General features: G+C 37.7%; 1 protein-coding gene across 6 annotated transcripts in view; it reads left to right on the top strand.

Annotated features, from left to right (window-relative positions):
* Nucleotides 1–7,745: 7,745 nt before the first annotated feature.
* The window catches only part of Slc7a11 (solute carrier family 7 member 11), an 85,704-nt gene continuing 73,087 nt past the window's right edge, over nucleotides 7,746–20,362 (top strand). Inside the window, exons 1-5 of one of the 6 annotated variants that reach the window (XM_074041175.1) lie at nucleotides 7,746–7,906; nucleotides 9,926–10,003; nucleotides 10,637–10,716; nucleotides 13,230–13,384; nucleotides 17,354–17,622. In XM_074041175.1, the coding sequence (XP_073897276.1) occupies nucleotides 17,424–17,622 (199 nt within the window). In that variant the 5' untranslated portion in view covers nucleotides 7,746–7,906; nucleotides 9,926–10,003; nucleotides 10,637–10,716; nucleotides 13,230–13,384; nucleotides 17,354–17,423. Of the gene's footprint in view, nucleotides 7,907–9,925; nucleotides 10,004–10,636; nucleotides 10,717–13,229; nucleotides 13,385–16,740; nucleotides 17,623–20,362 lie in introns of those variants that run through there. The other 5 variants (XM_074041174.1, XM_074041176.1, XM_074041177.1 and 2 more) reach the window with 5 other exon arrangements.

The following is a 20,362-nucleotide window of genomic DNA, read 5'->3' as shown; positions in this document are numbered from 1 at the left end:
AGGGAGGTGAGAGATCAGAGAGAGAGAGAGAGAGACAGAGGAATAAGAGGTTCATGCTTCTGGTGATGCTTCTTGTGATACAGTCAAAGCAGAAGACAGTATGTGGAGAAACTGAGGCAAAACATATTCATGTGGACTGGGCTAGTATGTTGTGGGTTCAAAACAGTAGTCGTAGGTTGGACAGTTAATCAAACAGGGGTTACCTCAGACCCTGACCATGGGGTAAGTCTTTCTAGTCTTAACGTCTAATTGGATGAGGCTGTAAGTCACTATCTGCCCTCAATGGTTACCAAACTGAGGACTTCAGAGAAATGAACCCTTAGATTCTAGCAAATCCAGAAATGGGGAAAGAGTGCTATAGAGGCAAGAAGTTGTCACTATTCTACAAAAAGGATGATACTGTGCCAGTTTTTAGCAAGGTTTGGTAACTTATTAGAAAGTCTATTAAATTGTGTAATTACTCTAAAAACATGGGATAAAAGGCAAATGTATCAGTAGAGTAAAATATATATAGAGAAAGATGAGTTTACAGAGTGTAAGTACTTATTTAAGATCACAGGACTGGTGAGATACATTGAGAAAATGTGACTTTGAATGCTTCCATGCCAAAACAAACAAACAAGAACCTTCCTGCATGCACCACAAATTGATTTTCTTTAGAAGAATATTCCTTCAAAGTCATGCTCACCATGACTTCCTCTGATCAAATTGCTCTTCTTATTGTTGTAGGTAAATGCAAAGAGGTTCTCACTGAAGAAAGGATTACTCTTGTGTTGTGTGGCACTTAGTGGAGTCAGTTGGGGGAAATGAATACTCTAAAACCTTACAAAAATATTCAGCTGAAAAGGGAGGGAAAGGGTGATGCCAACAATAAATTTTCCCTGATTTGCTAATTTTCTCATTTGCCACTGAAAATCTTCTTTTTGGAAGACTCTCCTTGCTACAGATTGTCCAAACTTCATCTTTTAAAATAGCAATCATGATTTTTTCTTGTCAAACCCATGAAAGTGGTTGACTCCAATTTCTTTCTCTCAGATTTAAAAATGTGTCATACAAACATGAGCTATTGTCATTGGATGCTTTTCTCATAGGACTCTGTTTCAGTCTGTTTGGGTCCTATAACAAAATACCACAGATTCATTTCTTTATCATAGCAGAAATTTATTTCTCATTGTTTTTGTAGCTGAGAAGTTCAAAGATCAAGGAGATGGTACCTTCTCACATTGTCCTCATGTGGAGGAAGGGGCAAAGCAGCACTCTGGGGATTCTTAGGTAGTGGTATTAATCTCATTCTTGGGAACTCGGGATCCCAAAGGATCCAGATTCTAACACAATAATGTAGGTGATTAAGCTTTCAACATGTAAATTTTAGGGGGCTCAAACATTCAGGCTGTCACACACAGTTAAAATGGCCATGAGGTATTCAAATATGTACATATTTTTTGGCAGTTTTGAGGATTGAATTTGTACATATTTTTAAAGAATGGTTTCCTTTCCTTCTTCCTGCTTTCCCTTCCTTCCTTTCTTCTTTTCCTTTTCTTAAAACACAAGCCAATATTCCCTTAGTTTGCTAAAAAAAATTTGTGGTGGTAGTAAGTGCAGTCAGAACCCTTATTTTTTTGGCATGCTGAGCACTAAGATTCAAAGCTAGAAGTGATCCAATGTACTCCCTTCTTATCCAGAAATCTAAGTCACAGCAATGCAGTCAAATAAGGAGCCACAACAAATGCCTTGAACTGGGCAGAAATGGCAGCTTGACAATGCGAGAAGGAAAAGGCTTATGACAAATTAAAAACTTGCCCTTAACACAGGGGTTTCCGAAAGTACTACCTGCTGTACTTCAAAATTTTACCTCTGCTCAGATTTACTTATCATCCCTTCCCTCCTTCTCAGCCAGAATGTGAACAGCCAAGGAGTCTCTTTGCCTTTCATTTCTTTTCTCAAAAAGTGTTGGTTGCATGTTCACCAACACGTTCTCTGCACCTGATAGATGTTGTTGGTTAGCTCCAGCCTGGCTTTCCTTACTCAGTTCTTTCACAAGCTGTTGTGCATTTGATCATTGTGGGGTTGGATAGGAGGTTTTATTTCACTCATTTTCTTGGCAGATTGATCAGTTCAGAGTTTTAGTAGAAGGCAGAACCAATGAGGCATGTTGAGGGTTTGTAGCACCCTCAAGGGTTCCAATTATTGTACCTATGGGTTCACCTCAATCTGCCCCCACTCCCAACACATATCCACAGATATGCACAATCTATGTGGTGTTCAGGAGTCATACATATGGCTGAATTTCAGGGGCTTCTCATCCATGTGCCTTTTTAGCATTCCTTTTTCTTTGTTCTCACATTGTATTATACCATCTATTAGATTTTTATTACTGTTTTAGAAACTGATAGACATGCACACACAGGCACAACTGAATAAAATCTATTTACCGGAGAGAATTTCATTATAATAGCTTCAGTAAAGCATGGTTACAGCAAGGGCCTAGCCAGGACTTTTAAGAATTTATTAAAGCATATTTTACCTTTCAACATTATTCCTTCTAGACTTTGTTCTGCTTGTTTTGCTTTTGCTTTGTTTTTATGTTCCATTTATGCTTTCAAAATTGTAATGAAGAGGAAAAAGGGAGCTGTTAATTTGCGAACTGGACAAGAATTCCTCTTAAGTGAAATGAAGTCGCATCTGGAGGCAAGTGCTTTGGGAGGTGGCTTGTTTGGAGAAAGATGGCGCTCACAGTGGAATGTCCAGGCTAGGTGTGGGGCAAAAGCCCAGAACCCACTGTGACTGGCCAAGAAGAACTCTGTGTTTTGCAAGACAGTCTGAGACTGAGAGAGAAGAGGAAAGGAGGTGAATGAAGCAGACTAGAAATTTAGGCAAGGGTTGGCATTCTGAAAGAAGGAGAAAGACACTAAAGTCTTCAGTGTCAAGAACAGAGAAGGACATGTGGTTTGTACCCCACAGGTTCCTGTGCTGGGAGTTTGGTCTCCAGTGTGGCACTGTTGGGTTGTTGGGGTTCAGTGGCTTGATTAGCTCACCCTCAGGTCTCCCAGGAATGGATTTGTTCCCAAGAGAGAAGTTTTATGAAAGAATGGGCCTGAGCCTTGCCTGTCCTCTTGCCTTCGTGTTTGTACTTTTGCTCCTTCTGTATGCAGCTGGTTCTCTTGATTTTTCCACTGTGCTATCATGCAGTCAGGAGACCTCTTCAGGACACCAATGCCATGCTGTTTGGATTCTCCAGCCACCAGAATTAGGAACTAAATAAACCTCTTTAATTTCTACCCATCTCTGTGTATTTTTTTATAGCCACACAAAATGGACTGAGACAACAGACATAACTAATTTTTAATTTTGAGTTGTTCCAAGTTTTCCTGTGTTAAGAAACTCTAGTACACTAAAATGTTATACTAATCTACTAGACACGTGTAAATACACAACTTTGAGTGGTTGCTATGTGAGTGTTTGTGAAGAGATTAGGGGTGGTAGCCAGTTGGGTGAAGAAGTGGGAAAAATCAAATCATAAGCAAGAATCAAAGGCAGGGAATGACACAAAATTCAGGAAAAGTAAAAACTCAAGTGCAGAAATGTAAGTGCTGCCCTCTTCCTGGACCAATCTATAGCACATATGAGAAGTGAGGTTTGCTGAATGACTGTAATACCATGGGCCATCCAGGCCAGTATTTCCATTACAATATAATCTGTATTTAGAAGGAACTCTGGTGATACCAAGTTTAAAAATTGTATTTATAAGATTGATAGTCAAGGGAGATAAGAAGGAACACAAGGAGAGAGGTAAATGAGAAGAGGAAGAAGAAAAAGGGGAAGAGGAAAAAATTGTGTGCTCCCTCCTTCCTTTCCTTCTTATCCTCTCTCTTTTTCTTTCTCCTTCTTTTATTTCCTCCCTCTTTCCTGCCCTCATGTCCTCATTTTTTTCTAGCACTGATGGGAGGTAAGAGTGTTGCCTAGGATCTCTGGGAAGAGATCATGCAGGGAAGTAATTGTGCACCAGTGGTCATGTGACCCTCTACATATTCCCTGGGATGAAGTTCATTGATTTAAATTTGGAGGCTGAGTGTGAGCTCTTCAGTGAAGAGTTGCCAGGCCATGGAGAGAAGAAAGGAAAAGGCTAAGCAAGGTACTTAGGAATATGGCACTAGGTTTCAGAGAAAAGCAGTATTGGATAAGTGGGGCTAGATAATGAGTAGGGCTTAGTGGAAAATGTATTCTGAGCTTTCTCAGGAACACCAGCCCTCATATTCTCCCTGGTACTTACACTCCTATAGGCTTCCTTAGAATTTACTATAGTTATAATCAGTTCTCAGTTGTTTCTTTCCTACTAGATGAAAAACTTCATGAGGCAGGGAATGTAAGTTCTCATGTAATGTAAGACACATAACACACATCTTACTATGAACAACCATATACTTGCACCTAATATAATGCCTGGTACATAGTGAGTAGTGATTAAATTGTTGTTGAAGGAAGAAGTCAGTGGCTGGATGCACAGGGGAGAAGGAGAGACTGCAGAGGTTCACTGCTCTCTGAAGTGAAGGTCCCAGCTAATGGCTGGTTGTCAGGTAGACAGGATTCTGTGTATCAATCAAGTGATATTGAAGGAGAATTTGCTTAATAAAATTCATTCAAAAACACATTAATGCAAGCAGATTTAAAATAATCCAATTTTAGGAAAATAATTTTGTATTTTTTAATTTCAGAAATCATTTATAGTTCTTTGAAACCCTAGCCACAGTGAGTTCATCTTTTTATCAGACAGTAGCTTAGTAAATTCTGACCCTGAATTGACTAGGTTTGAAGTCATAGTTTGTTGCTTAACTTGTTCAATAGGTAAAGTGTATGAATTTATTTGTTAGAGACTAAAAGTCCCAATCCCTCCCTGTTCCAGTCATGCTTTTATTCCTATCTATTTCCTCTGGTAAATTCCTTTAGTGAGCATTTCCCAGCACAAAGTGTAAAGCACAGGACCTCTAGCAAACTATTGCAGTGAATGTTAGCCTTAGTCATACTGCACACACGCGGTGAGCAGTAACGAAGGGCGTATCCTTTCCAGAGATTATAAGATTTCCTGCTTCTCAAAAGAACACAGATGGCAAATCCAAGTCGAGACTTGTTTGTGATTATATTGTGATGACTCAATGCTTTGAAACCAAGGTCCACAATTCCTTAATGGTTTTAATTTTTGAAATGGGAACACCACAAGAATTATGGTATTTTAGAGGTCTCTACACCTCACATTTCATGTTTCTTACATTGTTCCCATATATTTTCTATGGAGTTTACACAGCTCTTAAAAATCATATTACAAAAAATTCAAGATTTTAATCACTCTAGTTACTCATGGTGTTTTGAAATAGCTCATTTAGGAGTAGTTTAGTTTGTGCTATGAAAGAGTCCATTTCCTGATGATTGATAAAAATTCATATCCGAGAGGCCTAAGTGCTCTTCCCAAACTCTCTTTCCTCTTTTCACATTGGAATTTAGGCTTTGTTGAGTGAAATAATTACAGGCAAGACTGGACACATCTAATGATTCCACAGACTCCAGTGATTACCTTGCTGGTGTGCTACAAACTCTTACTGGAAGGGATGTGCTCACTGGGATTTTAGCACAGTTGGAAACATCAGATTGGTTGGTCATATAATTCCATTCAATTTTATTTTGTTTTACTTTATTTATTTTTCATGGTGCTAAGGATCCAACCCAGGGCTTTGTACAAGCTCGACAGGTGCTCCACTACTGAACTATATCCCCGGCCCCTCAATTTTATTGATGAAATAATTCAACACCACAGGGGAAAATTTAGAAAATAATAGAACACAAGATGACACATCAGGTTTAGCAGATCTCATTTTGCCACATTTTGTTGCACTTACATCTTATTTTTATTTTGAATAAATAAAATGAAGGATCCCAGCAAAACCTGTCACCCTTTCCTCTTATGTCCTCACAGGCAACCACTCTTCACACTGGTAAATTTCCAGGTGTTTGGGCTCTTTTACCATGTATGGACTGGTTCCATAAACAAGACTGCACGCTCTTAAACTCTACTTAAGTGGGATTGTGCTATATGTAGCTTGCTTCTTTCACTTCACCTGATGTCTTCTAGATGTTAATGCATGCAAATTTAGTTCACACTCCTCACCTGTAAGAATAAACCACAGTTTAATTTATTCCTTTGCAGGGTTTTGCTGTTAGAAACATTACAACAATCAAGGATTCTTGTATTTGTCTCCTGAGCACCTCGGTGGGAATTTCTTTAAGGGAGTCATCTGGTGAAATTTCTAACTCATAGCACATGTGTAATTTTAGTTTTTCTAGATATTTCTAGATTATGTCCTAAACTCCTTCTATAAGTTGACATGCCTGGGATCAATATTTAGGTTTTTTTTTTTTTTCCATATCCTTACCAACACATAGGTACTATTCATCTTAAACATTTGTCAACCTGAGAGAGGTGAAATGTTAACTTTTCTTACTTTTCCCTGTGTAAAATAGTTGGTTAACATTTGCCACTAGGAGCAGGAGGGTGGTGTAGCTCAGTTGAGGAGCATTGGCCTAGCATGCATGAGGTCCAGGATTCAGTTCAGCACTACAAAGGTTTGTCGCTATGAAATCATAAGATCGAATTACCTTTTATTTCCTCTAGGATCTCTGTTGTAAGGAAATATATTTGTTATATTGCTGAGTTCATGACAACACCGTGATTAGTTCAGGTATGGCCTCTTTGTCTATAAATAAAGTTGTGGACACCCATGAACTCTCAGGTCCTCTCCCTCTGCATCCTATTGCCTTGCATTTCCAAGTGTTTGTCATTTTCTTGTGGCTTACTTTTGCTTGTTTCATGAAGATAGCATAATATGGAATGGCTTTGGGAACTTTATTCTACTTACCATTATGTTAAAAGCCACCCACGCTTTGGAATGCAGCTGTGGTTTCTTCATTTTCACACTCCATTGTGGGACTAAAACACAATTCACTTAACATTCTCCAGTTGAAGGGGATGTGGGTTGTTTTAATTTTTTGTGTTTTGGTCATTCTTGTCAACATCTTCTAGAGTACATGAGTAAGGATTTAAATTGCTATTAAGTAGAATTTCTGGGTTTAGTCTGTGCAAGTTTTCACTGCACTGATTTTTGAAAATGTTTATAAAACTCACCTACAAAGTCATTTGGATTAAGATTTTAACTCTTCAATTTCTTTTTTAAAAATGTTATTAGCATAAATTAATTGTACAAAGGGGTTTCATTGTGATATTTTCCACTTGCATATAATGTACTCTTTCTTAACCACCTTCCTTTTTAACAGTTTTTAGTGGGTTTCATTGTGCTTTTTTCATATATGTATATATATTATATATATGTAATGGACATCTAGAATATTCACCCCCATTTCCATCTTTTAAATGATGTAGTACTTGGAGAACACAATCTTTTTGATTTCTCTTCATTGACATATTTTGAGCTTTGGTTTAGATCCTGGTATGTGGTCCACTGTGGTAGGTGTTGCAGGTATGTCTGACAGGATTTTTCCTCCATTTTAGTCTTGGATGAGCATGTTAGCCTGGGAAGGCTGAGGAGGACAGAGGAGAAGTTTGGTTCAGGTTGGGTGTGAGGGAGTGTAACCTGTATCAAACTGTTGATTGTGCACTTCTGAGTTGATGAGATAAGCCTGCAGATGAGCTGGTACTGGCACAGACCCAAATTACCTGACATGCAGACTACTTTAGCATCATTTATTTCAGGTTAGATGTGGAAAGAGGATGCCATGCTAACAGAAAGCCAGGCAGACCTCACACGTCTTATTCGTGTCTTATTCACAGCTAGTGAGCTTGACCGCCGTCTGTGCTGAAGGCTGCAGCTGAGGTCTCTGTGGTGTGTTTTGACTGATGTAGGTGGGTGAACCATATTTGATTTTCACAAACAAGACTTCTGTTTATTATTGACAAATGTTAAGAAAGTGGTTATGTACTTAATGAGGTCATTTTTTTTACATGTTTTGTCTTCTGTGAATAATTTGATTAAATCCTTTGTCTTTTCTCTCTTGAATTGTTTGCTTTTCTTATATGTTTGCATAGTGTCTTTATATAGTCTAGACTTTACTACTTTCTCTTCTATGTAAAGCAGTAGGACTTCTTAGTTATGACCTGTTTGTATGTTTAAAGTGATTTTCAACATACAGGAAATTTTTAATTTAATGTCATAATTTTATAAATCCTTTCTTTTATAGTTTCACAAATCTTCAAATACTTTTGAGGGAACACTGTGTGCCAGTGGTAGATGCTGGGGATACAGCAGTTAATACAATAGACAAAGTCCCTACTTCCATCACAGCAGTGATAATTATTGCTAGGAAGAAAAGTAAAATAGGGTAATGACAAAAAGAAACGAGCAGTAACTGTGGGGTTAATATTTTATATCTGGTGACCAAAAGTAAGCCTTTTAGCTAGGTGATATTAGAATAGAGAGCAAACACTGTAGATATCTGTCTTTAGTTTTTCACTATTCTGACAATAAAATGTACTAGAGAGTCTGGAAAAATATCTTAAAAGTTAGCTTTTCATATTTGGGCTTCCATATGGCTATCATTTTATGTATAGTGTGAAGTAAGTATCTAATTTCAATTTTTTTATATGGATAGCCAACAAACTAGTACTGTGTATTAAATACACTCTATCTAAGCTGCTTTGATATTTTGTCTGTTGCATACCATTGAGTCCATATATTATTGAGTGTTTTTTGATGAGTTTTTATTCTGTTCCATTGATTTCTCTCCTTCAGTATTAATATCACATTGATTTAATTACTTTGCTTTTGTAATAAGCCTTGATTTCCAGTTGGCTGTGTTCTCCTTTTACCATTTTTTCTCTTATTTGTGTTGGTTATTTCTGCCTTTTTTAGCTTAACATATTGTGTTAGTCAGACTTTTTGTCACTGTGACAAAATACCTGAGAGAAATAGTGTAAGTGAGGAAAATTTATTTTGGCTTGTGGTTTTGGAGGGTTCAGTCCAGAGCTGCTGGATCGACTGTTTCGGGTTTGAGGTGATGTAGAGTATGATGGTGGTGGATGAGATTGATTACCTCATGGCAGCCAGGAAGCAGAAAGTCAGAGAGGAAGCATGGCTGGGTTAGGGACTTTGCCAGCTTCAGCTGGTTCTACCCGGACTCCTAGCCTATTGGATGGTGCCTTTCCTATTCAGGCTGTCTTTTCCCCCTCAGTTTCTGTCCTGCATAAACAATCATCTCTGGAAATGCCCTCGCAGAAATGCCCAGAGGTGAGCTTTACTACAATCCCAGGTGTCTCTCAATCCAACCAGGTTGACAATCAAGATTAGCCATAGTTTATATAAATTTGAGGATGAACTGATCTAGTTTTATGAATGTCAAACTTTTATTTCAATTGAAGCATCCATTCATTTAATGAGAATTGTCATCTTTAAGATACTGTGCTTTGTCACTTAAGAAAAGGATATATATCTATTCGTTGATCTTCTTACAAGTCCCTCTTATAAGTCCTAATAAGTCTTTCAGTACAGATTGGTGGAGTGGCTCAAGTGGCAGTGCTTGCCTAGCAGGTATGAGACCCTGAGTAAAACCTCAGTACCTCCAAAAACAGTTTATGATATTCTTTTAAGTTTTTATTCATTTTAGGTATTATACAGATTATATTTGATAACTTTTTGTTTTTAGAATTTCTTTGCAGAAGGATCTGGTCTTTCACAGCCTTACCGAACACCCTCATTATTTCTAATATATTATTGGAGACCCTCATGGACCTTGTATTAGACAATTACTCTATCTGTCAATAACTAAACTATTTACTTATTCATTTTGGCAGTTGTGGGGTTTAAACTCAGAGCCTAACACTTGCAAGGCAGGTATGTTCCCAGTCCTTTCTGCTTTTATTTTTCAGGTTGCATCTCATGTTTTTTGCCTGTTGGCCTGGACTGTAATCCTCCTACTTAGGCTTCCTTTGTACCTGGGATGACAGGTGTGTGTCATTATGTCCAGCTTTTTTGTTGAGATGGGGGTCTTACTAACTTTTTTCCTGGGTTAGCTTCAAACTATGATTCTCCCGCTCTCTACCTCCTGGGTAGCTGGGATTACATGTGTGAGTTACTGTGCTGGGTTATTTTTTATATGTAAATATAATTCATAGACTTCTCATTGCTTTTTCTTGTCTTTTTTGGATTGGTTAGGATTACTGATGGAATGTTGAATAACGTGTGCATATATGTTATTATGTATGTTTGTATAAAATATAAAATATGGAATTTATACTACTTAACATTCTTTAATTACATTGTTAAACAATTTTAAAAAATATATAAATTCCATATCTTGCACATTCCAGTGTATAAATTGTAAATTCTATAGTTGTACAAATAAATTGTCTATAAATACTATGCAAAGGATTATGATGTTTTTCTCTTCTTTAATTACCTTTTATTCAGAAATAAGCCTGGATAATTATTATGAATTATTAAATACATTGTTGAATAGTTTGCTAATACTTTAAATATTTTTGTTAGCACTTTAGCCTGTATTTCTATTTGTTTTACATTTAACTGGTTTCTTGTCCTTGTTTTCACTCTCCTTTTTCCATTTTTTTTTGATATTCAAGTAACAATACCTTTTTGAAAAGAGTTGGGAATTTTTCCTCTTTTACTGCTTGCATAAGCCATTTTCCAGGTGGCCAGCTGGGTGAGTAAACTACAGACCCTTTTCTTACAGTCTGCACTCTACACAACTTTCAATACCACCTTAATCCAAAAAGATTAAGAGATGAGGAACCACATGCAAATAAGAGAATAGGGAATGTTAGGGTGCAGGAAGCAGGGCAGACGGGACAAGAAGACAAGGCACAGTTTTATTTCAGGAAAATTCCCAGCCTAATCTTGTAGGAAGAACTCTGGAGGGTAAATCATACCTTAGCATTTGTCTTGACTCCTGGAATGTAAAACTTTCATATTCTCAGACCAGGAAATCATTGTTAATTCCCTCAAGGGATGTCAACTCTAAGGCATTCCTATTCTCTGTCCCCTTGAGAAAACTGACTCCATTAGACCAAGGGCAATCCTCTGAGGATGCCTCTATAAAGCAAGGTCACAAGACAGAAAAGAACAAGAAAACAAGAGCAATCAGTCTTTCCTTGTAACTATATTGTATTTACTTTACATCTTTTTCTATTTTTTAAATGGGTATTGAACTCAGCACCTCATACTTGCTAGACAAGTGCTCTACCACTGGAGCCACTCTGCCAGCCCGGTTTTATGCTGGGTATTTTTGAGATAGGGTCTTGTGAACTATTTGCTGGTTTACAATCGCTATCCTCCTAATCTCTGCCTCCCAAGTAGTTAGGATTACAGGTGTGAGTCACGGCACCTGGCTGCTTCACATCTTTTGACGTTATATTACTCAGATGCACAAAATGTTTTATCCATACAATGATTCTCTTCACTCCTAGTAACTTTTTGCCTTAAAGTTATTGGGTTTTAAGTTTAGGTGCTTTGTAAATAGAACCTAACTACATTTTGATTTTTTTACTAACCCAACCTAATTTGTGTCTTTTAACTGATGACTTTAATCCATTTAAATTTATTTATATGATTAACATATTTGGTTATATTTTCCCATGTTAGGCATTTTTAGTTAACTTTCCCTTGCTTTGCCCTTTTTCCTTTTTTCTTGATTACATTTTGGAATAATTAAGATTTTTCATTTTTTTCTTTCTTTTGACTTAAGAGTTATGCATTTTTTCATTTTCTTTCTATCCTCCTTTCTTTTCCTCTTTCTTCCCCTCCCTCCCTTCTGCCTTCCTTCTTCTCTCCCTCCTTCCTTCTTTCCTTCTTTCCTTCCTTCCCTCCCTCCTTCCTGCCTTCCCTCCCTTCCTTTCTCCCTCCTTCCCTCCCTCCCTCCCTTCCTCCCTTCCTTCCTTCCTTCCTTCCTTCTTTTGTGATTACTCTAAAGTTATATGTGAATGAATGACTTTATATAATGTAAAGAATTAATGTCTCTACCCTCCTATCCCCAAATAAAACAATCTTAGAAATCTTTCTTTGATCACTTCCTATTTTTAAGTTATTTTGTCTTAAATTCAGGTATATCTTGCTTTCTGTTAGGTTTTATTTTTGTTAAAGCATAAGAGTGCATTTGCTCCACAAGGCTCACAATATGAGCTGATGCCCTTGTTTTTTGTGCCCCTCTCCATTCCTCTAGAAACCCATTTCTTGCTGCCCAGAGGTAACTCTACACATTCCCCTCTTACTCTGATTTTTCACCTGTTCTTTGCCTCCAGACCTCTATGCGATATGCCTCTGTTGCTATTTGACAGTTATAATTTTATACATTCTATATCAACTTTCTGTTATGACTTAAGTCTCCTCTCCTCCCTGCCTCCCATTCACTCCTCCTTCTTTCCCATTAGTGACATATAATGCTGTTGTTTATATTTTTGGGAGTTAACAATTATAAAATATTTTCGGTACTTACTACTCTGTAACAGACAATGGGATAGACATTCTAGAATGCAGAAAGATATCAATAGATCAGAATGCTCACCATCTAATGAGGGAGAGATGAAATGAATAAATAACTCTTTAATGTAATTATTAATGTGACAGCAGCTCGTGTCAGGATGAAGGAATAAAACCTGTAGATGTTAAGGGAATGGAACTTGAGGCAGAGGAGCAATGACTTCAAGTGCTTTGTCGGGAGCATGCGTGCCTTGCAGGAGTAGCAACATACAAGGACAGTTGCTAATGAGACAGAAGATCAAAGTGGGAATGAGCTCTCACTTCCTACATCTTCTCTTAAACCAGGGGCAGCGAACTTGGTGGGAAGAGGCAAATAGCAAACATTTTCCACTCTTTGGTCCTTTCAATCTCCTTTGCAACTACTCAGTTCTTCTGTTGTGATGGGAGCTCACCACAGACAACAAATAAATGAACGGACATGGCTGTGTTCTAATTGAACATTATTTGCAAAAATCCTTACCACAAGCCATTGCAATGACTTTGTATTGTATCCTAATTGCAATCAAGATGTCACTAGACAGAGGGTTGTAAACTACACAGGAGCCCAGAATGAGTTTTACCTTTGTAAAAGATTGCAATGCACCTACACACATAGATACACACACATAAACATGAAGAGTACCGAACAGAGACCAGGTGTGTCCATAAAGCCTAAAATATTTACCGCTTGGCATTTTTCAGGAAACGTCTGCTAACTTCTGCACTAGAATCATAAAAAGGAGTGGAAGAGTTTTTATATGTTTTCATTCTCTGAAATAACTTCTCCAACAAAGGGATACCTAGGATACCCTTGAAGCAAACAGGACAAATCAAAACTAGTCCCATCTGGTTTACAGGTAAGATCTACCGAATTTTCATGAATTTAATAATCCCTTTCTCAAGGAAGTCATTTCATAGCATTTCATATTTCAAGGCTGCTAACCACCTGTGGCTAATGACTTTCATGTGGAGCCATGTCCTTCCAGAAGCTTTAATTGTGAGCCACTGGGCTCACCTCCACCATCCATGAATAACTGATTTCTTGTGGGGGGGCAGGGGGGGAGGGGGGGTGAGGTGGTTTATTTAGCAAGAGAATTGATAGTTTATACAATCAAAGGAAGGTTTTCAGGATCCAGAGCCAATTTGATTCTTAGGAACTAAATCAGGGCTTCACAACACTAGCTTTTTAAATAGCTCTCATCTTTGCATATTTTTTATTCTGTGAGCATTTTGACAACATAGTTGAGGACATGGCTAGTAGTTACTCTGGGGTCACATCTTTACAACTTCTAACCAAAGAGAAAAGACATTTCTAGTTGCATTTAGAAATCTACCTGCTATAGGCACATTCCGACACAGTCACCAGAGATGACTGTTTTTGCCAGGCTAGAATAGTGTGCCCATAGCAGCACAAAATGGTAGCTTCCACAGAATAACACGTCTATTTCATCCAGGAGGTTCTTTTAGAGAAGTGGTACAATTCCTTGTACACAGCAAGCACTAAATAAATGTTAATAAATAACCCCTTAATTTGACAGGAATGCTTAAAATAAAGCCAAGATCAGGAGAAATATATATTCGTTTGAGAACATAAATTCGTTTGCTTTGAATTCATTTTTGTGACACACACATAGTTTAAAACCATCAAAATTCTTAGTTTCCAAGTTTGGGACTGGTGACTACATGAAAGTGAATTCAGCATGTTTTCTGCAACCACATTTTTTTTGGCAAGTTTCTGGGAGAGGTCTATTGGTATCTTTGGTAGCTAGGTAAAGTTTGGGACAATTTTGAGTGTGATTTTCTTATATTCAATCAGTCTAATTTTAGCATTTCTTCTTTACAGCTTTTAAGACTACAAAGGAGGAGAATGGTATTTAATATTGGAAGGACATTTTTTCCCTTCTTTAAAATTTATCTAACTTCATGTAGGGTCTCGGTCTTAACTCATTAGTCTAGTCATTTGAACAAAATTTAACACTGAAGCGTGGCACTGTGCTTCTTAGAGACAGAAAGCTGTTTCCCAGGAGTCCACTTTTAACTACTTCCTCAGAGCTAATGTGCTCCCTTTTTGGGAAACAAAAACCTCTTTTCTCCCTCTAATGCACATTAATCAGGAGAACTGTGTGAGTAGAAGAACACCAAGGGGCAGGAGGAGAATGCGGGGGAGCCCATCTTCAGCTTTTTTTTTAAATACTCTCAGCAAGATTGAATGAGGGGGACACCCCACTTTTAATTTCTTAGGATATATACTAGCTAGGAGAAAAAAAATATCAGTTTTGGTTTTAAAATACCCTAACTTTGTATATCCAAAGCAAATCATGCAGAATTCAGGCAGATGATGTAAAACGGAAATTATATAGCATCAATTGTTTGCATGGTAAAGCACTGATGTGGTGTCATGTTCTCATGTGTTTACCTAACAGAAAATACTCGGACACTCTTTCAATGGCTGTTTCCTTCTTCTGCCGTCCTCCACCCACTCCCACTCCCGCCTAGTCTTCCTCTATACACAGCTTTTTTGTTTGTTTTTGCTCAGAGGTCCAGAACTATATTTAATGATGTGTGTAAATGTAGTTTTATGATAATAACATCCAATTCTTCTCATTACATTCAAAACCATAGCCAAAAAGATACCTGGGATTTCTTGTCTTTTAGTATTTGGTTTTTATGGACACTTGGTTGGGAAGTTTAAAAGTGTTTGCTTTTGCTACGCTTTCAATGTAAACATGTTATTCCTAGCTTATACTTTGAGTACATTTTGTTTTATTTTATGATCTTTTAAAAATTTATTTTATTGATACATATGTAAAAATTGTGCATACTAATGAGGTGCTGTAGTAGTTCAATTCATTGCACATTGTAAGATGTTTAAATCAGTTAAACATACTTGTCTCCTTGAACACTGATCATTTCTTTAAGCAGAAAACTTTCCTCTAGCTTTGAAAATGTACAGTACACGTTTGTTATCTGGTGTGGCTGCTGTGCACTGATACATCAGAACTCCTCACTCATACTTACACATAACTTAGCACCCAGTGCTTTGAATGCATTTTGAATTTATTATCCTAAGAACAGCTCGTAGATCCAGAAGAAAAGTCAGATACAATATCTTTACACTCTGTAACTATTATTCTGTGTATTTCTTTTCAGGCTCTTGCTCTATGCATGCTTTATGTGATTATAAATTGTAAGAGGTGCTTAAAGTGCTTTAGCTGCAAATCATGGACTTCTTACTCAGGCCACAAATTAACTAATAGCAGGAAAAAGCGTGGTATCTCTCCTCCATTTTGTGTCTGTCTTTGCTCTAAGCCATTCTCTCTGCAGTCACCTTGCAACCACCTTAGATTCCAGGAAAGACAGATAACATCTTCATGACAAGGGATAAAATCTATCCCTAACAGTAGACCTTCCTCAGAATGGACCACCTGACAGTTGACAATAAATCCAGATAACAACTTTGGAACCTCTCCTGGAACCCTTGGACTGAGATAATGGTCAACCAGAACACACCTGTGACTGCGACTGTTTAACTATGTGTATCTTCATCCTCTGTCCCCAGTCCTTTTGTCTATTTAAACTTATAACTCATGTCTGTTCCTCAAAGTGCTACCTCTGGTTCTTCCCATGGCACTTCCTGAGCTATACCTCTTTATTTGGCGTTTAGGGGTGGGGGGGCAGAGCTGGCATATGGAATCTCAGAAGTTTGGGCTTTGGGTCCAAAACTCTGACTTCATAATTATTGTTTAATTTTGAAAATAGGATTTTTTTGGTGATTCCATGAAACAATATGTAAAAGAATATGCATTTTCTACTTTAAGAGATCACCTAGTGCTGATGAAAATCAGAAAATGACTGTTTTCTAGAGTCATTGTGATTTTTAAATTTGTCACACTCAGATGATTTTAAATACTGGTTTATTACAGGTCATAAGAAATAACTTTATCTTTTAATGTTGAGTAAAACACACATTACAGTTGTTATGAGTGTAACAACAGCGCTACAGTGTAGACTCTAGCTTTGTATTACATTTTGTGTTGCTAGGAAACACAAAAAAATATAAAAGTAAGTATACAAATTATAAAATCTAAATTTGTTGTTATAAACAGTGCCTTTTTGAGTTACTTTCTACTGTCAAAACAGTTATATGGAAAACATTTTTTGTACGTGAGTTAAAGAAAAAGAAACTTCTTAAAATGCAGTGATCATTTCCTGTTTCATTTTTCATTTTCTTTTTGCTTGGAGGGCTTTTGTCCTTCGCTCAGAGTTGCTTGGAGCCTCTGGGAAGTCTGTTGTGGATTTACTTCTTTTGGATTGGTTAAGGTCCCTTTTTAAGTGTATGCTTTGTTCTCGGAAAAGCTGAGGTCAGTAAGCAACATGCGCTACTGTTTAAAAAAAAAAAAAAAGCTGAGTAATGCTGGAGCCTTCTCATGTGGCTGATGCAAACCTGGAGAGTTTCATCATCATGTAGTTGGAGTAAGTTGGTGTGACAGGCGGGAGCTTAAATACAAGCCCACGAGGAAGCTGCGCTGGTCTGTAAGGACAGCGCAGCTGCAGCCGCAGCAGCACCAGAGGCAGTGTGCAAGGAGAGGAGGGGTCGGAGCACCGTGAGCACAGGTGTTTCTGAGGAGGAATCAGATAGCAGCGAAGGCTGCCATACACCTCTGAGTTTTTACCTGTCAACACAGTAGCGTTAGAGACACTGAAAGCAAACAGGAAGACAGACCGATCAGTCACACCAAGAGACACTAAAGTTAAAAGTTTTTTTTTTTCTTTTTTTTTTCCTGTTTTGTTTTCCCCCCTGGTGTGTCACTTACTACCATGGTCAGGAAGCCTGTCGTGGCCACCATCTCCAAGGGAAGTTACCTCCAGGGAAATGTGAGCAGGAGGCTGCCTTCCATGGGCGGCAAGGAGCCACCTGGGCAGGAGAAGGTGGTACTGAAGAAGAAGATCACTCTGCTGAGGGGGGTCTCCATCATCATTGGTACCATCATCGGAGCAGGCATCTTCATCTCTCCTAAAGGTGTGCTGCAGAACACTGGCAGCGTGGGCATGTCCCTGAGTGTCTGGACCGTCTGTGGGGTCCTGTCACTATTTGGTGAGTGCAACTTCTCTGGGGGGCGGGGGAGAGGGTGTGTGGTGTGGGGCTGCAGAGTTTGCTCTCTGAGAGAGCAAAGGATTATTTTTGAGGAGTAAAGGAATGGCAGAGACTACAGGAAATGTTTTGATTTTTGTTTAGCTATGTGATCTACACAAACACAGTGTCCACTGTTGGTATGATCCTCACTTCTCTGAAACTCCTTCCTGCAGGCTATATTCTCTTTTCCTGACTAAGAGAAACTGTCTTCTGACTTTTCCCTGTGGTGATGAGAGCAGAGACTAACTTTGATGACCCACAAAACACATGCCAACTTTCTGACCCAGGGCCTGTGTTCAGTTACTTGAGTTTGGGGCACTTTGGCAGCTGGCACGCTGAATGAAACACCTGTGAGATGAAGCCTGGCGTGGCCTATTTAGACACAGGACTGAATATTCAGCAGAAGTCTTTCTGGCAGTGGTGTTTAATTAGCAAAACGAATGAGTGGCAGTCTTTTTCTTTCTGCATTCTTTAAGTTTTTGTGCTTGTCAGTTCTTAATATTCCTTTTCAGAAGTTCTTGACGCAGACAGATCTGTGATGGGCATAACTCAATCCTTGTTATAATGGACTGTTGTAATGGCTTGAGCTGATTTCATTTTTTTTCACAACACCTATGAAGTTTTGCAATATGAATTTGAAAACGTCACTTGGGTGTTAGTTTTCTGTACTTGCCCAGAACTGTTTTCTTCATTTGTATTTCACTCGGTCTCCAGGGAAACAGATAATTTGTCCACCTGTTCACTGAATTAATCTGAAGAGAGCTGGTAGAAAAAGGGTGATGATGATTAATTTTTCTCTTCAAGAATTATGTTTCTTCTATTGATTTGAGAATTAAAGAGTAAATAAATGCTCCCCATCAGCTGGGAAAATTACTACATAGCTAGTTGAGTTAATTGTAGAGGTAACAAAAACTAGTGAGTCATTCAAAAGCATTTTTTTAAATTTGATTTATGCTATGGGATAAATGCCTGCTCTTCTCTGGAACATACTGTACTTTGAGTCCAAAAGATACCATACTTTAAAGTTACTAACACTTTGTCCTAACTCTAAGACAAAGTACTAACTCTTGTTCCTACCTGTCGCCATCCATTCATTCTTTCAACTCCATTCTGTGATTTTTACTCTATTTGTTGGGGAAGTTACTTAGAGAACTCACATTTCCATTTTTAGGAAGAAGATGTTTTAAATAAAACTTGTTAAATCAAAGTCTTAGTATGCAAGAGCTATAGAAGAATTCTTTTTAGTATTTAGAAAGTGCTTGTGGTCTGGCTTCTGTGAACAACTAGTGCTTGATAAACTATTTCGTGATAATCCTGTGACATTATTTTCTCAGTGTTACTCTCTATCTTGCAGAACACTTTGGAGTAACATGGTCTTGAAAACTTCTGATAGAACTTTAGCTATTATTGATACTATAGTGGTTCTGGTATATGCATGTCTAGGTAGACAAAAGAAACTTCATTGCTGCTCATAGGTGACTTTGTGTGCCCTTAGCTTTTAATCTTCCTAGAGTATTTGATATGTTTAGAATAAATCAATATCTAATCAGAAAAACTGCAAAGTCCAGTTTCCTGGACTTTGCATACTTATGTACATGCAGTTCCCCCAGGTGATTCAATTTTCACACACAATGAAGATATTTCAGATGTAATAAAATAAATGACTTTGGATATTGAACTAGTTGAAGTGGTGCTGATGAAAAATGCTTATTCATAAGCAGATCATCTTACACAGAAGCTCAAAAGAAGATAGAAAGCAAACAGTTAAGGGAGTGTAGCTAAGATTATACTGGAGTTGATATTTTTGATTACTAACTGCAGGGCGTATGTTCTTCAGTTAACCAACTTACCTGTATTTGCGTTATATTTGTCACTTAAATTACTAGTGGCTTTTTGTTTTGTTTTGTTTTTTGGACAGAATTGGCTCCCTAATAGGAAGCAAAGTAAAATATATGAGAAAAAAATTATTTTTCTTGAAACTCTGGGACTGAGTCAAGACTCTGGATATATAATCAATTTACAATGGCTCAACTTGTGTTTTTTGACCTTACAATGTGAATAATAATAATTTGCTAATCAATAGATTACATGAGATATCCAACACTTTATTATAAAATAAGCTTTGTGTTAAATGATTTTGCCCAGCCATATTCAATGTGTGTCTGAGCACGTTTAAGGTAGGATGGGTATATTAAATGCATTTTCTACTTAATAATATTTTCAACAGTATAAACCTTCTGTAACTGGAGAAGCATCTGTGTTTGATTTACCACTTTTTTAAAAGCCAGGGCAAATACTTGGACATGTATATCCTGTTTTGAACTTCTTTCATCTGGGCAAAATGGAGCTTGAGACCTTTAAATGAAAATCTCATTCTCCCAGAACTCAATTTAAACCCAGGGCAATCATTCTGGAGTCTCAGCAATGAATACAGAGATGTAGGTATTGATTCTCTGACAATAATTTCCAAGGTGCTTAAGACTTTCCAGTAACATTTTATATTGGATGTTTTTCTGGACAACCTACCAACATGGCGACTATTTCCCAACAGAACATGAATCACAGTTAGTTGTGATTAGTTCTAAATATGTGAAATAGATCAGAGGTCCCCAAATATCCATCTGCAAACTAGTTACTCCAGAATTAAAAAAGTGTAGAGATACCTGGAGTCTGGACTCCCTTTCTTGCAGAGTGGAACTAA

Source organism: Castor canadensis, chromosome 9 (genome assembly GCF_047511655.1).
Source record: "Castor canadensis chromosome 9, mCasCan1.hap1v2, whole genome shotgun sequence".
In the NCBI taxonomy this organism is placed as follows: Eukaryota; Metazoa; Chordata; class Mammalia; order Rodentia; family Castoridae; genus Castor; species Castor canadensis.
Note: the sequence above shows the minus strand (reverse complement) of the source record. Positions and strands in the feature narration are given on the sequence as shown.